At 34.9% G+C, this 19,510-nt stretch overlaps 2 protein-coding genes across 3 annotated transcripts; one reads left to right on the top strand and one right to left on the bottom strand.

The window, feature by feature from the left end:
• The first annotated feature begins 2 nt into the window (after positions 1-2).
• LOC131797974 (UPF0561 protein C2orf68 homolog) lies at positions 3-3,263 on the top strand. 2 transcript variants are annotated; one of them, XM_059115637.2, is made up of 3 exons: positions 3-356; positions 1,683-1,801; positions 2,257-3,263. In XM_059115637.2, the coding sequence occupies exons 1-3, from the start codon at positions 65-67 to the stop codon at positions 2,371-2,373; spliced, it is 528 nt and encodes a 175-aa protein (XP_058971620.1). In that variant the 5' UTR covers positions 3-64; the 3' UTR covers positions 2,374-3,263. The 2 variants fall into 2 exon arrangements, with proteins under 2 accessions (XP_058971620.1, XP_058971621.1); XM_059115638.2 differs by having other exon boundaries at positions 4-356; positions 1,686-1,801.
• A 410-nt stretch (positions 3,264-3,673) lies between these two features.
• LOC131797923 (ubiquitin carboxyl-terminal hydrolase 39-like) lies at positions 3,674-17,872 on the bottom strand. Its single transcript, XM_059115585.2, has 22 exons — positions 17,755-17,872; positions 17,226-17,277; positions 16,493-16,587; positions 16,336-16,415; positions 15,766-15,822; positions 15,278-15,374; positions 14,437-14,492; positions 13,549-13,645; positions 12,577-12,659; positions 11,670-11,715; positions 11,357-11,434; positions 10,775-10,839; positions 10,362-10,407; positions 9,361-9,425; positions 9,128-9,157; positions 8,173-8,220; positions 7,779-7,859; positions 7,173-7,234; positions 6,168-6,280; positions 5,133-5,167; positions 4,943-5,029; positions 3,674-4,179 (listed from the first exon to the last, which is right to left on the bottom strand). The coding sequence occupies exons 1-22, from the start codon at positions 17,852-17,854 to the stop codon at positions 4,135-4,137; spliced, it is 1,518 nt and encodes a 505-aa protein (XP_058971568.2). The 5' UTR covers positions 17,855-17,872; the 3' UTR covers positions 3,674-4,134.
• Between the last annotated feature and the right edge of the window lie 1,638 nt (positions 17,873-19,510).

Raw genomic sequence — 19,510 nt, 5'->3', positions numbered from 1 at the left:
TACGTTCTATCTATACCGAGAACTTTCTCAATCGCGCCTGTCGTAAACTGCTGTCATTCCAGCCATGGAGGAAGACGACTGTGAAAAGATGTCCACTAAAGGGCGGGAAACTCCAAGGCTAAACATGGAACATGGATTTATGCAATCCATAATAAAGAATCAAGTCGACAGAGATGAGTACGACAAAGAACAGAAGCTTTTAAAGTTGCAAAACAAGCCAGGCGGGCCATCTCGGAGAGAAAGGCCGAAAAGAGCGGCAATGCAAGTTTACGTTCCTCCACATTTGAGACAGAAAGGAACACAGAAAGAGAAAGAACAAGGAACCGCTAGTAAGCCCACATCAACCTCTCCTAGTGGTGAGCTTTGGCCTTGTTTTACTCTTGTTTGTGTTTGCATGATTCACCACAATTCAAATTGGGAATGGTTGAATTGTGGCGGGAATAGTGGCTGAAAATTGATGTCTGTGCATTTAACATCAACATATGTCCTTTGTTATTAGAAAGGAACGAGAGCTTTTCTCAATAAACCTTATAGCAGCACTCTTTTGATGAAAGAAACAAATCCCTGTGAACCATGTTTGTTTATAAACTGATCAACTGTATCCTAGAACCCTTTAAAATAAACCTTTACTAGTTGCACGTAAGACAGTTGTTTGCACATGGTTGACTAGTCTTCCTCTCGAGAGTTTGATCGCTCCCAAACTGTTAGAGGTTAAGTTTAAAAATAAACCTTTTATTAAATTCTCAACATTAACACTTGCTTTGACAATGCTAAAATCTAAGAAGGTTGCAGGGTGGAGCTAAGTCAGTAGGGCATAACAGCCATAGCATACCCCTGTTTCTGCAGCATGAAATGAATACAAATAGTATCAACTCCTAAATGAGACGTCAGGCTACTATATGTAACCCCCTCCCCTCCCTCAATTTTTATTTCAGGCTTCCAAGCCATTTTTCTAGAAGTCATCTAATAGAACAGACCCTTTTAACACCTTAACACTAGTATTCATATTCTCCACACTGTAACCTATACATTTCTTAACCCTTTAACTCCCAGATCAAATTTTCAATTCTCCCTACTGTCAACCACACAATTATTATAATGTTAGTACAGAGAATTTAGTATTGGATCAACTAATTATTCCAAAATTGATATTTTCTTTATTCTCATCACTTATCTCGTTGGGATTGTATTAATATTGTAAGGAGAAATTCTGTCTTGGTCATTCATGCAAGTAAAAGGGTTAAGGTGCAGACAATGAGAATTTTTAAGTAATAGTTAAGAGCTTCTTTTGATTGGTGATCATTCCCTTTGTTGTCGTGACTTAACTGTTTGATTCAGGGGTGATATTGTAAAGAGAAATTAGAAATTACTCTTCTGGGCTTAATGGTGGTTAGGTTGTAGTGCAGTATGTTATGCTAACAGGTAGGATAGTGTTATCCACCCTTTGAAAGACAAGGCCCAGAACAGAGTTATCTGGCTAGGGCTTGAATCAAGATCTCTCAGTCTGGAGTCTAACAGGCTACAGGTGATGTCATCCCCTTGCTTGGTCCTCCCAAGTTCCATCACCCCCTATGAAGCTCTGTCACCCCAAATTAATGGCAACCCAACACAGAACTACTGGTTAGGTCCCAGTGACTCCCATTATTCTACATTATTTAACATAAATATATGTACTTGCATAGCAGCTTCAAAAACAGAAGACTGGGAAGCAGAGGAAAAACCTGCCTCTGAAGTCACAATCCAGATGAAGCTTGAATTTGTTAGACAGGATGGGAAAGTAAGCAAATTGGACATCTGTGAGGTAAGCACTTTAGCCTTACAGTACCATGAAACATGAACATTTGTTGGGTTTAAATTTAGGCTGATTTTAAAGCTTTACCTAGATATGCCAAATAAGTTCCTTTACAGAAAAAAATCCTACCATGTACATGCAAAAAGTTTTATGGTGCCAAATTTACCCCCTTTGTCAACTAAAAAGCTCTACAGACTCACAAAATATCATCAACCACTCATCAACTGTGTGGATGTCATGATATGTGGATATTTGTCTAAAGTGTGTCTGTTGTTGTTGTTCAGGTATTGAGGTAGAGATAGTGGATAAGTAAAAGCAGGTGTGAAAAAAAATGTGAATGACATTGAAATTTAGCCACAAATTTCTGCTTAGGAGGTAGAGAAAGTTCTGATGGTCAATGGTTAACAAACACCCAGTGCAGCTAAGTATTTCTTTGACTGATCTTTCCTTTAATTTTCTTGTAGGGAGAAGATCTTAAGAAGGTGGTGAGCAGTTTTGGCCGTGCCAATGGCCTAGATGCTCGACTAAGAGATGCTCTGTATCATCGCATTTCCACAGCTTTAAAGGAGAGAGCAGTGTAATGACAGCTACTCTTCTATTTGAATTTATTCATATTGAATAAACTTCCTGTTACATTTTATTTTATACCTATTTCTAAGTTCACAAACTTTCTGGCAAAAATAGCTTGTTTGATCATGTGATATGAAGCTCTGAATATGAATATAATTAATGTCATAGTCACCTTAAGTTTGGACTCTATCAATAGGATTTTTTTCTTAGCCTCATCTAAATTTGAGGGGTTTGGAAGAAGTTAAAACAGTCATGCAAACCTTAGAGGCGGTCAAAGATTTGTGTTACTATTGAGAATTCAACCCAAGATTATTTAATAAGGCTTTTTAATCAAAATGACATTATTCCTTTATTGCTTTTGTGAGATCTCTCTTAAATACTTGTGTACATATTCACAGTCTTATCTTAACACACCTATTGCTCAATGAGAGCTCATGTACTATCTTAATTAATCTATTAATTTAATAGGAATAAGTTTTGTTAAGAAAATTTTTTTTAATTGTTCTGTTTACATACTGGAATTCCTTTCAAAGAATTTATTTATAAATATGCAGATTTTATTCTATTGGGAGATAGGAATATGAATCATAGGTTTGATGAATGAACCTTATATTGTACAGATTTATATTTTCATAAATTATTTCAAATATGGACGTTTTTATTAAAGGTTTTGTTGCATTATTTGATCTATTAAAATTTTTTCCTCCTACATTTAAGCTTCTAAAAAAAAATTTGATCAATGCTAGAAACCTCCTTGAAAATATGATAAGTGGGTGAAAGCAGAAGGTACAGATTTATATTTTCATAAAATATTTCAAATATGGACGTTTTTATGAAAGGTTTTGGTACATTATTTGATGTGTTAAAATGTTTTCCTCATACATTTAAGCTTCTTAAAAAAAATTTGATCAATGCTAGAAACCACCTGGAAAATATGATAAGTGGGTGAAAGCAGAAGGTTCAAAAAACATCACCAGTAACCTTTACAAAATATAACAACATAATTTTTGTGTGCATGACTGCAACCTTTCTAAAGATGTGCCTGATTTGGGTCATTCCCCTCAGCACCCCTCCCAAGTATATTAATTTTCTTTGTCCAAGTCCCTCTATAAACAGGTGTTTGCAATGCAGATACTGAAATACCCAAAGTAACATTTCACCTATCAGTACCCCTGAATGGAAACACCCAATGGAAATAAAATTGATGTTAATTCCTCTCTCATGGTTACTGCAACATATCTAAATTAAGTTTTGGGAGGGGGGAACTTCCAGATTCCCTTTTTGTCCCACGTTCTTGACAAAGCCAACTCCTTAGCACAAAGTTTGGGTTTTTATTTATCACATGTCATGAAATTAAATTACAGATGAGTATAACAAACTTAAGTCTTGCCAAATGCAGGTTCCGTGAAAGAGAGAACACCAGTCAAAAATATCTATTCCATAAAAAAAAATAAAACTTACACTAACATGAAGCATTTATAAACAACAACAACAACAAAAGGAGCGTCTTTGAGGCTGAACGTGAAAATAAACAGAGCAATGCCACATCCTTCAGGCCTTTTTGGAGAACACCACAGATACCACGCCAAAATGGTAAGACTGGATTTGTCAGTTAACTTTATTTGCACTTTGCATCTGCAGTATTGAACTGTGTTGGTTTCTGTCAGCTGAAAAAGTGTCTTGAAACTCCATAGCTACAGCATTTAAGTTCTTTATTCCTGGTTCATGCTCATGGTGTCTAACCTATTGCCACTTTTTTCTTTTCTACCTGACTAGACAGTATCCATTGGTGCTTTTTCCTTTTGTAACTCATAAATCTGTAAAACATAACAGACAAGACAAGATTTTGCACATTCAATTTTCCTTTGATACGTGAAGGAGGAAATTAACAATATTGAGAACCCTTATTCAGTGTTCTCCCTTATTTTAAGCATAACAGGTAAAATAAATTTTCAAACTGGTAAAGGAATCCTTCTACCTGTTGAATTTTTGAGAATTCCAAGCAATTTTAAATGGTATTAAGAGGTACTACAGACGGTAAATTTTACTGGTTACTGCCTGAAAAGGAGAACACTGCTTATTAAGACTGCCCAATGAAATCATGAAAATCTTGAACTCCTCACAACAATTGTGAAAAACTAAATAGCAAACTGTTTAGTACTTAAATTGGATAATTGTGTTGTGAACTGTGGCAACCCATTTTACCTGTAGAGTGCCTGTTTTAACTCAGAGTATAAATGAGTATGAGCAAACTATGGAGAACTCTTTACAGAATACTTGGAGAGGGGGGAGGGAGGAAGGGATTCCTTGAGGTGGACTACAGTATCCTAGCGAGCAGGAGTGGCAATACTACCACTGTTTCACAGTTACACAGCTCACTTGTCATGGTTTACCATTCCTAGAGGGAGTTCTCCAACAGCTCTTAAGGCAGCCAAAGCATAGCTCACCCCATTTTCTTTTTCTGATTAAAATATTAAAAATTTCAAATCCAAAAAAATAAGTGCCTAAAATTTTCCAAGTTTGAAAATTAAGTAACAACAACTGAATTTAACAATCTCTATATTTATTTATGTTGTATACCTGTATATATGAATCAGAGAGAGTTATCACTTGAGGCAAAATCTCTTTAACATGAAGATCTTGGAGTTCAAACCACTTGTTTGCACCCTAAATATACATATCAAACAATAAAAACCTCAGTAATGTCCTCACCCCCTTTAAAATAACAATACTAATTACACAAAGAAAATGAATACTGTATTAATCTTACTTTGTGTAGGATGTGAACTTTGAAAGTTCCAGCACCTGTGAAAGGAAGCAACATGACATTTCTTCACCCTGTGTTTAATGAGTTTCTAATGTATGTTTTCTCTTTTATTCACATTTTTTAGGCTTCTTTGCAACAAGAAGAGCCCTCAGGTGTTTCCAGGACACAAACCACTCCTGAAACTCATTTCAGAGTACAACACTTTTTGAATTAATCAATGCTGTCAAGGGCTGAGGGTAGGGTTGTGGAGCAAGGATTCTTCTACCTCGCCCCTCTCCCCCCTCCACCCCTCTATCTCCTCCCCTACAACCCCATTTTGCAGTAAAGCTGCCAACAACAGTTGTATAATTGGCTATTTTAACAACTGAATGGCTTACATTGTAATTACTATTGACAAACCAATATATTAAATTTGAGTATCAAGGCTCAGACACATTGGGCAACAAGGAAGTGCACAATTCTTTAGAAACAACTCACAGTCTCTGCATTTGCTTAGTATGCTTTATGAGACATGGAGAATTTTCAGGAAATCTTTGTCCATGGGAAGGATATAGGATATTGTACCTTTATGGTCTGAATTTCTGTAAAAGTTGTATCAGATTCAACAAAATAAGTCCTGCCAACTTGTTTTGGGTGCAGCACTTAGTTGGTTCATGCTGTAAAGTACCCCGATGCCATGCAGGAGATTGAGTACTCAAGCTCCAGACTGGACATATACCCAGGGTCTTTAAATAGCTAAAGAAAATGTGCTACTTTTGCTTTGACATTGCAAATGGTTAGCAACCTTTAGTCTTCTCAGATAAGGATGAAAAGCTGTAGGCCCCATCTCTTGCATCTTCTCTGCACTGGTTAGCAGGGGATGTTAACTTAAAGAACCCATGCATTTCTTGCAAAGAGTGGGGAACGCAGCTCCTTGTGTTGTGGCCTGGCCTTGTTGTTGTTTATACATCTTATAAGTATTTCCTTTATAGAAAGAGCTTGGGGCAATAAAGGAAGAAGAAGAGTGGTTGATGGAGATTTAAGGGGACACTATCCTACCTTTGCTTGGCTCTCCTTCATGACAAACATTTGCAATCAGATCATACTGAGTGTGGGGATGAGCATCTTGCACAGCTGGGTCTGATACCAGGAACTCTGCCATGTCCACCCCCCTGAAAAACACACAAAGCACTGATGATTTAATTTTTATGGTACTAAATGCAAATTTAAAAGGCAATCAAACAAGATAATTTGAGGTGCAGGGGTGATTTGTTGTGTAGGAAGGTGTATACTGTACTTTCAATAATGATTCACTTTAGTGCCCATGGGAAGGGGGGAGGTGTTATTTACTTTGGGTATCTCAGGGGAGGGCACCCATTCAAAACAGGGTGCTTATTTCTTTATTGAAAAACAGCAGAATGTGCAAAAAGGCTTGATGTTTATTTGAAAAGGATCAAGAAGAATTGAAAACGGACTAGTTGTCCTTGGATCCTTCTAGTATGACTGGCCAAGCCATTGTTGCAAAATTTTAAGATAAGATCATTCATTTGAAGGAAATGTGCACTCATGTGGACATAATACTTAATAGTTGAGAGACTAAGAAAAAGGCCTTTGTTTCTGTAATTAGGCTTTAAACATGTACTCTAACTGTGTACCACTGAATTAGAGTAGGAGTGTTGAATGAGGATGATTACCCAATAGGGGCACTTATCAGAATAGGGGTGCTCATTAACCCTTAAAGTCGCACTAGTGAGTGACAAGACAAAATTTATCCTTACACTATCGGTAAGATATCAAGCAGACAAGTAATGAAAATAAAGCAAAATATCAATTAGGGGATTATTGGTTGATCCCCAAACTAACATCACATAAATTGTGTAGCGGACTGTAAGGAGAATTACTAATGAGATCTTGGGAGTTGAAGGGTCAGAAAAACAAATACATAGGGGGTGCTTATCAGAGAGGGGACACTTATTGGAAGGAGTACATTCTCTCTTGGTTACTGAACCAAGTTAAAGGTGTTACTTATATATCAAAGATTTATCAAATTGTTACACAACTTACTTGACTGGAAAGTTCACAACAGTGGGATTCTTCTCCACGAAGAACATGTTCTTTGTAAATCTCTAATAGTAGAGGTAAAGATTACATTGTCATGATTTAATAGATAGAAAAATCAAACAGGAAAATTCTAAGCCAAGGAAAATTGGAAATACAAATGCCATGGCATTAAATAAAGAATTTCATGTTTCAAAATGTTTCTCACACATTATAACACAGTGAACACAGAAACAACATAATTTCTTGTCTGAATAAATTTATAGAGGGTATCAAAGGAAGGAGAGGGGTCCTAATCATATTTCATGCACAGATTTTAGAGAAATAAATGGTGAAAACTTTTCTCTTCTTGTGCACAAGGTTTCAGGGAAATCTTGCGGTTTTCACAAAACAAAAGAAAAAAATTCATGGGTATCAGACATTTCATGAGGCACATCACACCTCATTCTGGCTCATAAATTGATAAATCATGTTTGGCCTTTTGTAACATTCATGCATTAAATAAAAAAATTTGACCTTAATCACACATTGTGTACAAACCCTTTGCCTACCTCCTTTTGCCTTTTTTTTTTGAGCAAAAAATTAATTAGATCGTGCGCAAATAACACATACCTTAACACACATGATCAGATATTTTGGTAACTTTGTGAGTTCAAACTTCTTTACAAATGTTTCCTTGTATGTTTTATATTCCTAAATAAGAACATTATATGATTATTGTTTAATATTCAGACACACGTAACATCCAGATGCAGAAACAAGTATGCATTCCAATAATCACTCATGTACTTAATATGAATCACCTTATACTTCAAACCTTCACCCCTAAGAATGACTGGCTTCTAAATTCTCCTCACAATATCACCCTTGGCTCAAATATAAAGATCATGAGAATAAAAGAAATGATCCCCAATTTAGAAGTTCCTGATGGTCAACTTGAAACAATTAAAATTCATTTTAATACAAGTTTGCAAGCACATAACTGAAAAATTAAATACCTACATACCTTTTCTGATTTGCCATCAAATTTGCTTAAAAGCTGGAACAATGGCACCTGATACAAGAGAAAAGAAAAGTTAGTTGCAAGTAAACCAGAAGTTCCATCAACTTTGAAAAATCATTGTATAAAATTGAAGCCTGTAAAAATTGTTTTGTTTTTCTTAAACTTGGCTTTTTTTGCAAGTCAACAGAAAATCAATACAACACAATGCAATTTTTTCCAGAGAAAAATACACTACTTTGCTTTTCAAACTATTTTTATCTACATTTCTTTACATGACTATTCCTTGTCAACAAATTTAGGAACTACCGGTACCTAGTCCAAGTTTTAAAAATTTCATATATGATCAGAGAAATTGATGAAAGCTTCCTTTTGAAAACTTTTGATTTGTAGATTGTTGTTTAAGAACTCTTAGAAATAGGGAAAAGAAAACAGTTCAACTCAAAACTCTGCAATGTTTTGAATGTTGCTATGTTTATTTATGTTTGTTCATATCACAAAGCAAAATTTCTGGTAAACATCCTAGACTCTATTAATATTAAGATCAATGTCAGTATCTCAGCAAATGCACAACTACCCCTCCCTTGACCCTTTACACCCTAACATCAGTAGACATATTCTTCATACTGTTCTCAATACATTTCCAAGGTGCTGACAAGGAGAATTTGTTTAACAATCTAGAGCTTCTATTGATGGTGATCATTTCCTTTTTCCTTGTGACCTCTATGTGTCATTTGGGGATGATATTGTAAGGAGAAATTAGATGCTTGTCACACTCAGGGGTTAAACGGTACACACTACACCAGTTAAGGATTAATGTTGGGTTAGGGAAGCGGCAGATGTGCAGTTGTTCAAATACCAACATTGATCCTAACACCTTTTCAAAAACATATTTATTTTCAACCTCTGGCTAGTCAACTTCAAGCCAAATACATTTAGCTAGTAAATCTGGAATACTGACCTGTGGAATGATGTTCTGCTGATATTCATCCTAAAAAGAAACCATTTGAATTAGCAGACAGCACTTTTGAAGACAGTGCTTCCTTCTTGACAATTAATAAAGCCTAAGTATATTGTTTTTATCAAATTATTGAAGAGTGACTAAATCCTTAAATTTATTTTTTTCTCTAAAGTATCCTTATTAAAAAACAGGAATCCATAGCAGTGTGGATTGTGATAAAAGCAGTTTAATACCTTGTACAAGGGCGATGGTGGAATATCCAACATCAAGTACATGTAGGGAGAAACAGTTGTAGTTTCTGTAAAAATAAACAGATAAACATTCAAACAAGATAATTTAGTTTTGTCAATTGAGTTGATAATTAAAAGTACTAAAAATTGGCCACTAGAAAGAGTTTCAAAGCTAACATCAGCTTTCAAACTCATGACAGTGGCCAATTTACTTGATCAAAGTAGTCAACAAAACCAAACCACCTTGTTATTCTCTTCCACCAGTGCAACACCACAGTTTCTTTAGAAACTTACCCCCTTTTTCCAGACAAAGAGTTTTCTAAGTTTTTCTCAAGATCTTAATAAGAAGTTTCTTAGATATAGATTTTGTGATGAAAACTAGCAATTAAAAGGAACAACATTTGGAGCTCTTCAAGGTCATTTTTAAGTTCAAGTGAAATGTAAAATAAAAAAATTAGCATATAAATATTATATTTAAAAAATGGATGAAAATGTTACAAGCATTTCAGATGTGTTAAAAATTAAATAACTACAAACAATTCAAGTATTTGAGTTTTAAAAATTAACTTAAATTTGTTCTTAAGTGTCTAAACAAACAACTCCAACATAACCTGCATCAGACAGGTTACATTTAACCCTTTAACTCCCAAGATCTGATTGTTAATTCTCCCCTCTAACTGCCACACATTTTACTTGTAACTGTTATGAGAATTTGGTGTTAGATCAAGATAACACCCTCTAACTGATAAGTTTTTAATATTCTCATTAACTGTTTGCTGGATAATGTAAGGATATTAAGAGGATAAGTTTCATGTTAATCACTTCTAGGAGTTAAAGGATTAGAAACATAAACAACACATTTTTTGCTCACAAAGGGCTGCTTATCTTCCTTAATTCTGATTTTGTTCTTAACCTTTTGACTTGTATTATTGTTCGACAAAAAAGCTTTAAGGTTGACAGCATCCTCTCACAATAAAAATAAAAATAAAAATTCACGAACATACCTTTATATTCTTCTTCATCCACAACCTTTTTTGTTTCTTCCTCATTCTTTGACAGATAATAAAATTCAAACAGAAAAACCAAATTACAGTTATAAACATGAAATTCAAACAATAATTTTATAGTAAACTAACAACTATTTGTCAAAGTGGAGGTGGCTGGTAATGGATATTTTCTGAACCATGAAGAGGTGAGGTAAATATCCACTGCCAACCACTAAAGCTGACATTTCTGGGTGCAAATCCAGCGCAAATTGCTCATAGGTGAATAGCAAAGGATATTTGGTATTTGGAGTTTGAGTAGGCAATCAGGGAATACCTTCAATGCTGCCCACTATTTCAGTAAATACTAAAACATAACATCAAAAAGACTTGTTTTAAACAGGTATAGGGTTATTTTCCTATTCTGTTCTTACCTCAGTCTGGGGAAGTTTTCGAGATGTTACATTCATCTTGCCTCGAAATGTTTTGTAAACAACACCTAATGTTGAAACAAAAGGAGCAGTGTAAGATAAATCGCAGAGAGATGCCTGATAATTCCAGCATACACCAGAAATATTCTTCACAATGTTGCGTTGAACAAAAGTTTGTCTGGAAACACCTAATATTTGGGAAATGGACTTGAATTCCTCTTTTTACCAGCCTTTTTTCAGATTTTATTTCCATTAATTGACAGTTTCAATTGAGTATCAAATGAAAAGTGATCTAGGATTGCTTTTGTTCTCTTTTACTTCACTCTCTGATGGGTCCAGGAAACTTACATCACCATCTCAAGCAACTAGATGAAAAACTAAAACAAATCCCAATTTAGTTACTTGCATTTAATCATGCTTCAAGCAGGTTGCTTGTTTTTTACTCTAAAATCTACAGATTCAAGGAGAATTTTGAACGATAAATTATTAAAAATAATAAAATTGACACAGTAAAATTAAATCCTATATTCTCATTCCAGGGAGTTTAAGGGTCAGTGCTTCACAAACACTCATAAGTCAACTTACTGCTAGTTGCTTTCTTTGTTCCACCAAGAGTTGTGTGCAGAGAGTTAAGAAACCATGACAAAAATTCAACTGGATCACCTAATGAACCGATGAAAGTAAATTATTACAGTACTAACACTGAAGGAATAATTGCTTGAATTTCAATCATCAAGCAAGCTCCCTTGTCAATTCTTTTCTTTTTCAGTTTTCAAAAGATTCATTCATTCATTCATTTTTTGTTGGCTAACCAAGCCACTTTTACATACACCAGCAAGAAAGTTGTGGGAAAAATTTTATGAGGATGGTTAAAGAAACCAGAAATTACTAAATTTACCTTGTTCAGTAAACTGGAATCTCTTTTTGCTACAAAGCACCACAGCCTAGAAATGAATTCATGAAACAGTCCTTAATCACAGGAAAGAAAGCACAACCATTTGAATCTCTTTTAAACTCTTTATACACTAACATCAGTATAAATATTCTCCACACTGTTCTCTATACATCTCCAAAGATGCCCTAAGCTGCTGACAAAGAGAATTTGTTTATCAATCAAGAGCTTCTTTAGCTGGTGATCATTTCTTTTAAATCTCATTAACTTATTGTTTGATTCAGGGCTGATACTCTTTGCAAAAATTAGATGCTATTTAATCTTTGGTATTGAACAGTTCAAAGGTTGTGTTATAGGCTTTTATCTATGGAAGACTTCCAAGCTAAAATGTTAGCGACCCATTAAAAAAAAAATGTCACACAATATTTGTCATGAGTTTCTGATGGGTTGCCATTTAGATCAGTTTTCAATTGAGTTTCACAAGTAATCCATGATTACTTCGGCTGTGCCTGACTTTTCTCAATCTATGATTGGTCCTGAAAACTTGTACCACCATCTCAACCAATCAGATTAAAACTAAAACCAATCCTGATTTGGATCAGACATGTTTTCCTGCATTTAATAATTGTGGCATTTACTAATTGGCTAACGATGATGTCAAGCTTGGCTCCAATTGACTGGTGATATTACATTGATTGGTTTTGTCCCTTTTGAGACGCATCTGATACTGCCTAATCTTTTCATAGTTGCTACGTTGAGTATGGTAACTAAAAAGCAGAGGATGATTTTCTTTTCTGTTTGAATCAACAATCAGAAAATTAATGTGGGTCATTAAAGAAGCCAGCAATTAAAAATCTGAGAACAGGCATTAATAAAGAAAAGTTCAGATGAAAATGTATGTCAGTACACCGACCTGCAACATCTCATGAGGGCTGACATGAGCTTTGAAGTTACGTGGATTCCAAATTTTTCTAATTAGCTCTCCAAACCTGTTTACTAAAAGTTCACAACAGGAAATAAATAAGTTGAAATAGTTTAAAGACCAGAAAAGTTGATGACCATACAAATTAATAAATTTAACAAATATTATTCATTTAAAGAATTGACATGAGTGCATTAGAGAACGATAACAAGAGAAAAGAGATAAACAACAAACCAATTAACCCTTTAACTCTCACAAGTGATTGACATATAACTTCTCCCCATAATTTCTGTTGAGCGTTTTCAACATAAGCCATTAGGCTCGGGAGGTTGGGTAACCACCCCCTACATTACTGACACAAAATAAATTGTACTGTATTGTATTGTATTGTATTGTAATATCCATATATATTCAGCAAACAGAAAATGAGATATTCAAATTCTTATAACCAATTTACGAGATAATGTACAGCAGTTAGAGGGGAGAATTAACAATCAGATCTCTGGGGTTCCAAGTTTAAGCAAAACAGACAGCTAGAGGTACTAAAAAGTGTTTCATTTATGGAAAAATAACTGCTTTTCCAGCATGTTTTCACAACATACTGATCAGAATGTTGTACACAGGCACCCCAAATCATATGTGTGAAGCATGGCTTGGCTTATTTCTCTATTGGATTGGAGTTGAAAACCATGCACCTTTCACCCTTTAACTCCAAAAAGTGATTGACATGTAACTTCTCCCTATAACATCTAAACAATATCCAGCAAACAGGTAATGAGAATATTCAAACTTATCAGGTAGAAGTTTTTATCTTGATCAAACACCAAATTCTTGTAACTCATTTACAAGGAAATGTGTAACAGCTAGAGGGGAGAATTAACAATCAGATCTTGGGAGTTAAACGGTTTAGTTTACTTAGTGAATGATGCTCTTGATATTTCTTGCATTGCTCCCAGGTCTTACCTAGAGGAAACATGATATCTCCAGGAGGACGTTTGATGCTTTGATAGTTTTCTTCTCGAAGAAAAAAATCACGGATTGGTGGGACAAATGCCAAAGCCTGTTGATTAAAATAAGGAGATCATTGGTTGTAAAACTCAATTAGTATTTTGTCATTGAGATCAGTCATAATTAATCTGTTAATAAAGTAAAGCAGTCTTGTTCAGTTCACAGCATGTGTTTGTGGTGAATATGATATTTAATAATAAGATGTTAGGCTAAATCAATATCACAGAAAAACTGACCAATCAAAGCATGAACAAGACTTATAACATTGAACTGGCAAACAACTATTCATCAGAACCACAGTATTGACTTCAAAAGACAATCAGGATGTAAAATACACAAAACATTTGTTTTTGTTGTTGTCTTTGTTTAATTTTTTTCTCCATTTCAACAACTGCAAAGTTGAACCTTTTTAATGATTATTAAAGAGGAGAAAATAGAGAATGGAATAATATAGTTCAGCTACCAGTAATTAGATGCATTTTCAGTGAAATTACATTTTTCCATATATTAGAACACAACAATGCAAATATGAGAGAGGAAAAGAGGAATCACATAAACAACAAGTAATAAATAGTACAAGGACAGAAATTAATAATGAGAGAAATAATACATGTAAAGCACTCTTTTAAATTGCTTTCCATTAAGTAATGTGTCTCTAACTCCTTTAAACTTAAAATATGACAATACAAATTCCATCACATTGGAGATATGAATTGACAAACTTGCTTTGACAGGAAACTTTACTCTCTTTATTGATAAGCAAAGAAATGTATGGCAGCCAGTAGGGAGAATTCTGAATCAGATCATGGGAGCTAAAGAGTTAAGAGCAACCATCATCCTCACCTGTAATACTACATTCAAGTAATCATTTGCTTTGATGTTATTCAGTCCTACAATTCCTGTAAGAGGATAAAACACATTAAAAAACCTAAACAAAAAAAATTAATTAAGGGGGTAATGCTCTACAGAAATTGTGGTGTAGCACCGGTGGAGGGTAACAAAAGAAAATTTGGTTTTATCAACTGACTTGATGGTAATAGTGAACAACTGTTCGCCAACTGTCAGCCAACAGTCAGCCCATTGTCAGCCTACTCTCTGCCAATTGTCGGTTGACAGTCCACTGACAGACAGCCAACAGTATTTTTTGGGAACTGTTCTTCACTTTTACCAACTTGATAATGCAAATTGGTCACTGTATAGAGTTTCAAAGCTGAATCAAAGCTTTTGAGCATAAGCCCTTTGTCAGAGCAATTAGAGGCATAATGGGTTGGGTTGTCCATGCTTAATGTGCAGAAAAATGTAGCCACACTATTGGTGGGAACATGGTTACATGAAGAACAAGAATAAATTAGTTTAATGAAAATTGTTTGTTAATACTATGGGGATTAAGAGTGCTGATTTAAAAGATAAATTTTCTCTCTAGATTTTTGTGGTATTCCAGAGAGCTTGGATTTACAGAAAGGCTGCAGACTGTCATATGTTGCATAGAATGATTTGGGAGATGTAAATGACTAGCAGTTTCTGAATGAGACATTTTGATCTCTTCTAGACAAAAATGAGACAGATCAAAGTAATCCCACTAGCATGGCATAATTACATGATAACATGCTTTTAAAAAACCAGAATAACCAAAAAAAAAGGGTGCTACACTATTCCTAGAATTTAATAAAATGCTAATATTTACCAGGTAGATAGGTTGTGCCATCAAAAGCTCTGGACAGCTTTGCTGATTTATCCAACTGCGTAATGTCATTTTTGGTAAACGTTGGGTTTAAAACATACTGAAAAGAAACATATAAACTATCTTGGACTCTTTTCATATTTGACAATATTGTTGCCATAATTTATGTTTAAAATGATCTGAAATGGTTGAATGAGAAACAACTTCAGTCATTTTTCCATCAATTGTCATATCTGTAATAATTTCAATTTTATTTTAAAAAATACTGATATTGAATAAACAAAGTAATACATAACAACAACTCAATTATCAGAATAATTTTATATACATTTAATTATACTTTAAAAGAAAACAATTGGTAAGGAAATTACATTTGTTCAAACAATTTTTTGACTCTTCAAGTTGAGTAATTTAATCAGTAATAACTTGTGTGAATAATATTGCAGACAGATGGCATAAAACCTGTTTCAATTGTTAAAATTTAAACTCACCTTTATATCATCTAAAGAAGAGTCAATAACTTCATAGTTATCAGGTAAACAGTAAAACTGAAAGAAGTAGTAAAGAATTTTATTCTTTACTTCAATCATAATTATAAAATGCTTATAAAAATACATTCACTTATTTGTCAAAAACCTGTAGTTTAGAGTACAAGTTCTGAGTTTCATTTGATTCCAAAACACTTTGATATCCAAAAAAAGGTGCTTTTAAATGCACACTTTGAACAACCATTGTCTTTCATGTCTAAAAATTTGATGAGATAGATTTGCCAAAATGTCCGAAAGAGTTAAGACACAACCCTGCACCCATTCTAACAACATGTGTTTTGGGATAATAAAATCATTTGCAAAGACATTTCTACACTGTCCAGGGAACAGTTATTGAAAATAATCAAACTTGTCAGGTACAAGTTGTTATCTTAATCTACCAGTGACACAAAGTTCTCTCCACTAATTTACAAGGAAATATGTAGCAGCAGAGGGTAATATTGGTAATATTAATAATCAGATAAGGGGAAATTACTGGTAATCATGAGACAAAGTGTTTATTGTCAGTCTCACCTTGAGCGTATGAAGATTCAGAAACACATGATGATCAACTTGTACACTGTGTGTGTAAGCATGAGAGCGACGTCCACGGCCTGTGGAATCCAAAAAAAAAAAACACTTTACTATGCCCTAACAGTCACACAAAAACATAGACTAAAGCAATTCTCACCTTGAAAATACTTTCCACACACCAAGCAAGCATACACATTGATGTGTGATAATGACACAGAACACAGCTTCTCAAAATCAAAGTCGAGAACATGCCTGTAAAAAAAAATGGGTTCTTTAGGGTATGTTTGGCATGCATAACCTGAGAGTTACGATCAGTTATGGTGGACATCAAAAGAAAATCATGTTAAAAAGAGAAAGTTGAGAAAAACCACAACAAAATGAAGTCTTAAGGGAGCTAAGAAATATCACACAGGGATTTACTCCTTGAATAGGCCATTGTTACAGGTAGATGAAGCAATAAATCAAAAAATTTTGCTGGATTTTTTTTTGCAGATTGGAGGTTTGTTGTGTTGCTGGGAACTTAATTTTGCAATTCTCCTATCAAGGAGCAAGAAGTTAACACAGATGAAAATGTAGCATTTACATATTTGATTACTTGCTGAATCACAGCACACTCTGGCTACATCATGTCACTGAATCTATAAAAATTTTAGAACCTTGTGGCCAAAAAGAACTGACCCAACAACAAAGTCAAACAAAAAAAACCTATTATTTCCACCACCCTAATTTTTTAATCATATATTTGTTCCTGCAAGAACTGATTCTATGTGGGTTGAGGTCAATCTGCAAAATCTATTCAAATCAAAATCCACAAAATTTTGTTTGCTTAACTGTGTGGAAGTTTGTTACATACATGATCAAAAAACATTCAACAGTTGGCTACACTGTACCTGTCTATGGTGTCAAGATAAGGACAATGTCTACTCTGATAAGCACTGTGTTCTGGAAAATAGAGAATAAAATCCGACTGGTTTTGTTTTTGGAGTGAGAGGGGTATTTTCAACACAAAGGATTTGAAATAAAAAGCTACTCTACTAATCAGGAATTTATTATGTGGATAAGCCAGATAACTTTTCAGAAAAGAAGTGAGAAAGGGGGTAAAATTTCCTCACAGCCCCATACTATTGTAAAACAAATCTGTTTTCCTAATGGCAATGTATTGTTTTTGTCATTGTTTTTTCTATCCAAGAACTGAATGCATAATGTAGTATGAGGCTATGCAGAAATTTTACCTTTACTGTAAACAACTTAAACGAGGAAAGAAGGGAACGTTTCAATAATTATGAAGAGGATTGTAGTTGTCATGATCAGTAATCGGTGGAATGAGTGAAAAACACGAGGATCACAATCAAATCTTCAACAATTTTGCTTTTCGCATCATTTCGAGTGTACTTATCCTGCCGAGTCTACTAGCGGTACCTTGTTTTCTTCGAGCTTCTTCTTCTTCTTCATCGTCGCTGTAGTTTTCGACAAGAGGTCTTTTTATTCCTCGCACCTCTACCTCGTCTTCATCCGCCATTTTGAATCTCAGAATAGATTCCAGGCTTTGCGCGCCGTGAAATATGGCGGGAATGTTTCCAAGGAACCGCTCATCGTTAATCGCCAAGGATCCTCGAGGATCACATGGGAAGGGGGCTAAAGAAAACTCAGTCTTACATTTATCCCATCAACCCCTGTCTCCCCCTGTCTCCCCCTGCCTCCCCCTGCCTCCCCCTGCCTCCTTAAGGAGTCTGACTAAGCAGGCTACGGTTTTCTGATCGGGTAAAATATTCATATTGCATGGGTAGAATATAGAATGTAATAGTGTAGTTTGATCGTCCGGGTGAGTGTAGTCCTGAGAAGGACTGTTGTAGGTAATGGTGACTGACGTTTCACAACCTGAGCGGAAGTCATCATCGGAGTCAAGTGAAAGTGAATATTTAACAATCATTCAATGAGCGCACGTTAGATGTGGGATGGTAAATAGCCAACGAGGCTAATCTCGCATCCAACAAACGCGAAGGGAATAGTTGTTTTATTAATTTTCATAAAATCCTGAACGTATGAATATTTGGAGGCTCTTTTTCGGTGCTGTGCATTTCCATATAAGATGACTCGGAATATGAGCTGATAACCAGAGGTGAATGAACCCCTCAGAACACTAATGCATTATTCGGAGTTTAAAATGCAATAAATGTATCCTTTGCTTAAAACTTCATTTGCGCAACCCTGGTAGTCGCACAGTCATAAAAAGAATTTGCTTTGCGGTAGTTGCAGCTCTTTCATTAGGCGGTAAGTCCTTGGATGTAAAATATATACCACCTACATCTGTTAGAGATTAGTTTTGTGTTGAAGATACAGAGTCATTTGAATTAGCGTAAAACTTTCAGTTTAATTTAACAACTTAATCAATAACTTAAATACTTATGGAAATCTGAAATCCAATTTAGGACACTTCATTTCAAGTCAACAAATATTTAATAAAATGAAAGTTATTTTGCCTCACTTTGCCTGCCCAGGCTGTAAACCAATGCAGTTGAAAACTCCCTAGTTAAACTCCTTAACAAGGATTGTTCTGTTATATCCCGCTTAAAGAACATATCAACACTACATGTTTGCCTGGAGAGAGGTACTATACAATCTTAAATAATCTCGTTTCTTTCAAGCTTCAAAGGTGTATTGATAGTCACGTATTCTAGATCGTTAAGAAGGATACATAACTTAATCAATGCGACAAAATTAGATCTTTCAGTTCTTTCCAATAAGAAAATAGAAAATTATCAGAATCATTGTTTAAATATGTCCGTCTATACAAGTAACTAACGGGAGCACTTCAGTTCTTAACTTTCAATAAATTATACCTTATCACTTTAAATTTGTTTCTCTGTCCCCGAACACAGAGTTCCCTTCCTTCAGCTTCTTACTTCCGTTTACAAATCCGTTTTGACTGTCTTCCAGGTGTGGTCTCCACGTTTTTCGCCTTCATACTTGTAAACATTCCCGAGAAACCTTTGGTGGTACAGAAAAAAGTGACCCAGAAGTTACGCACCACATGCGCTGGCCTAAAAAATTGTTTTCAATTGAAAATCCGGGCAATTTTGCATGGGCAATACAAACCGTTTCTCCTAGGCGATAAAAGGCACTGGTATAGAAAAGTTTCTTTCCCAAAAACACAGCACAAACAATGCAGCACCCT

The sequence above is a fragment of the Pocillopora verrucosa genome, chromosome 3, assembly GCF_036669915.1.
Source record: "Pocillopora verrucosa isolate sample1 chromosome 3, ASM3666991v2, whole genome shotgun sequence".
Taxonomy (NCBI): domain Eukaryota; kingdom Metazoa; phylum Cnidaria; class Anthozoa; order Scleractinia; family Pocilloporidae; genus Pocillopora; species Pocillopora verrucosa.
Note: the sequence above shows the minus strand (reverse complement) of the source record. Positions and strands in the feature narration are given on the sequence as shown.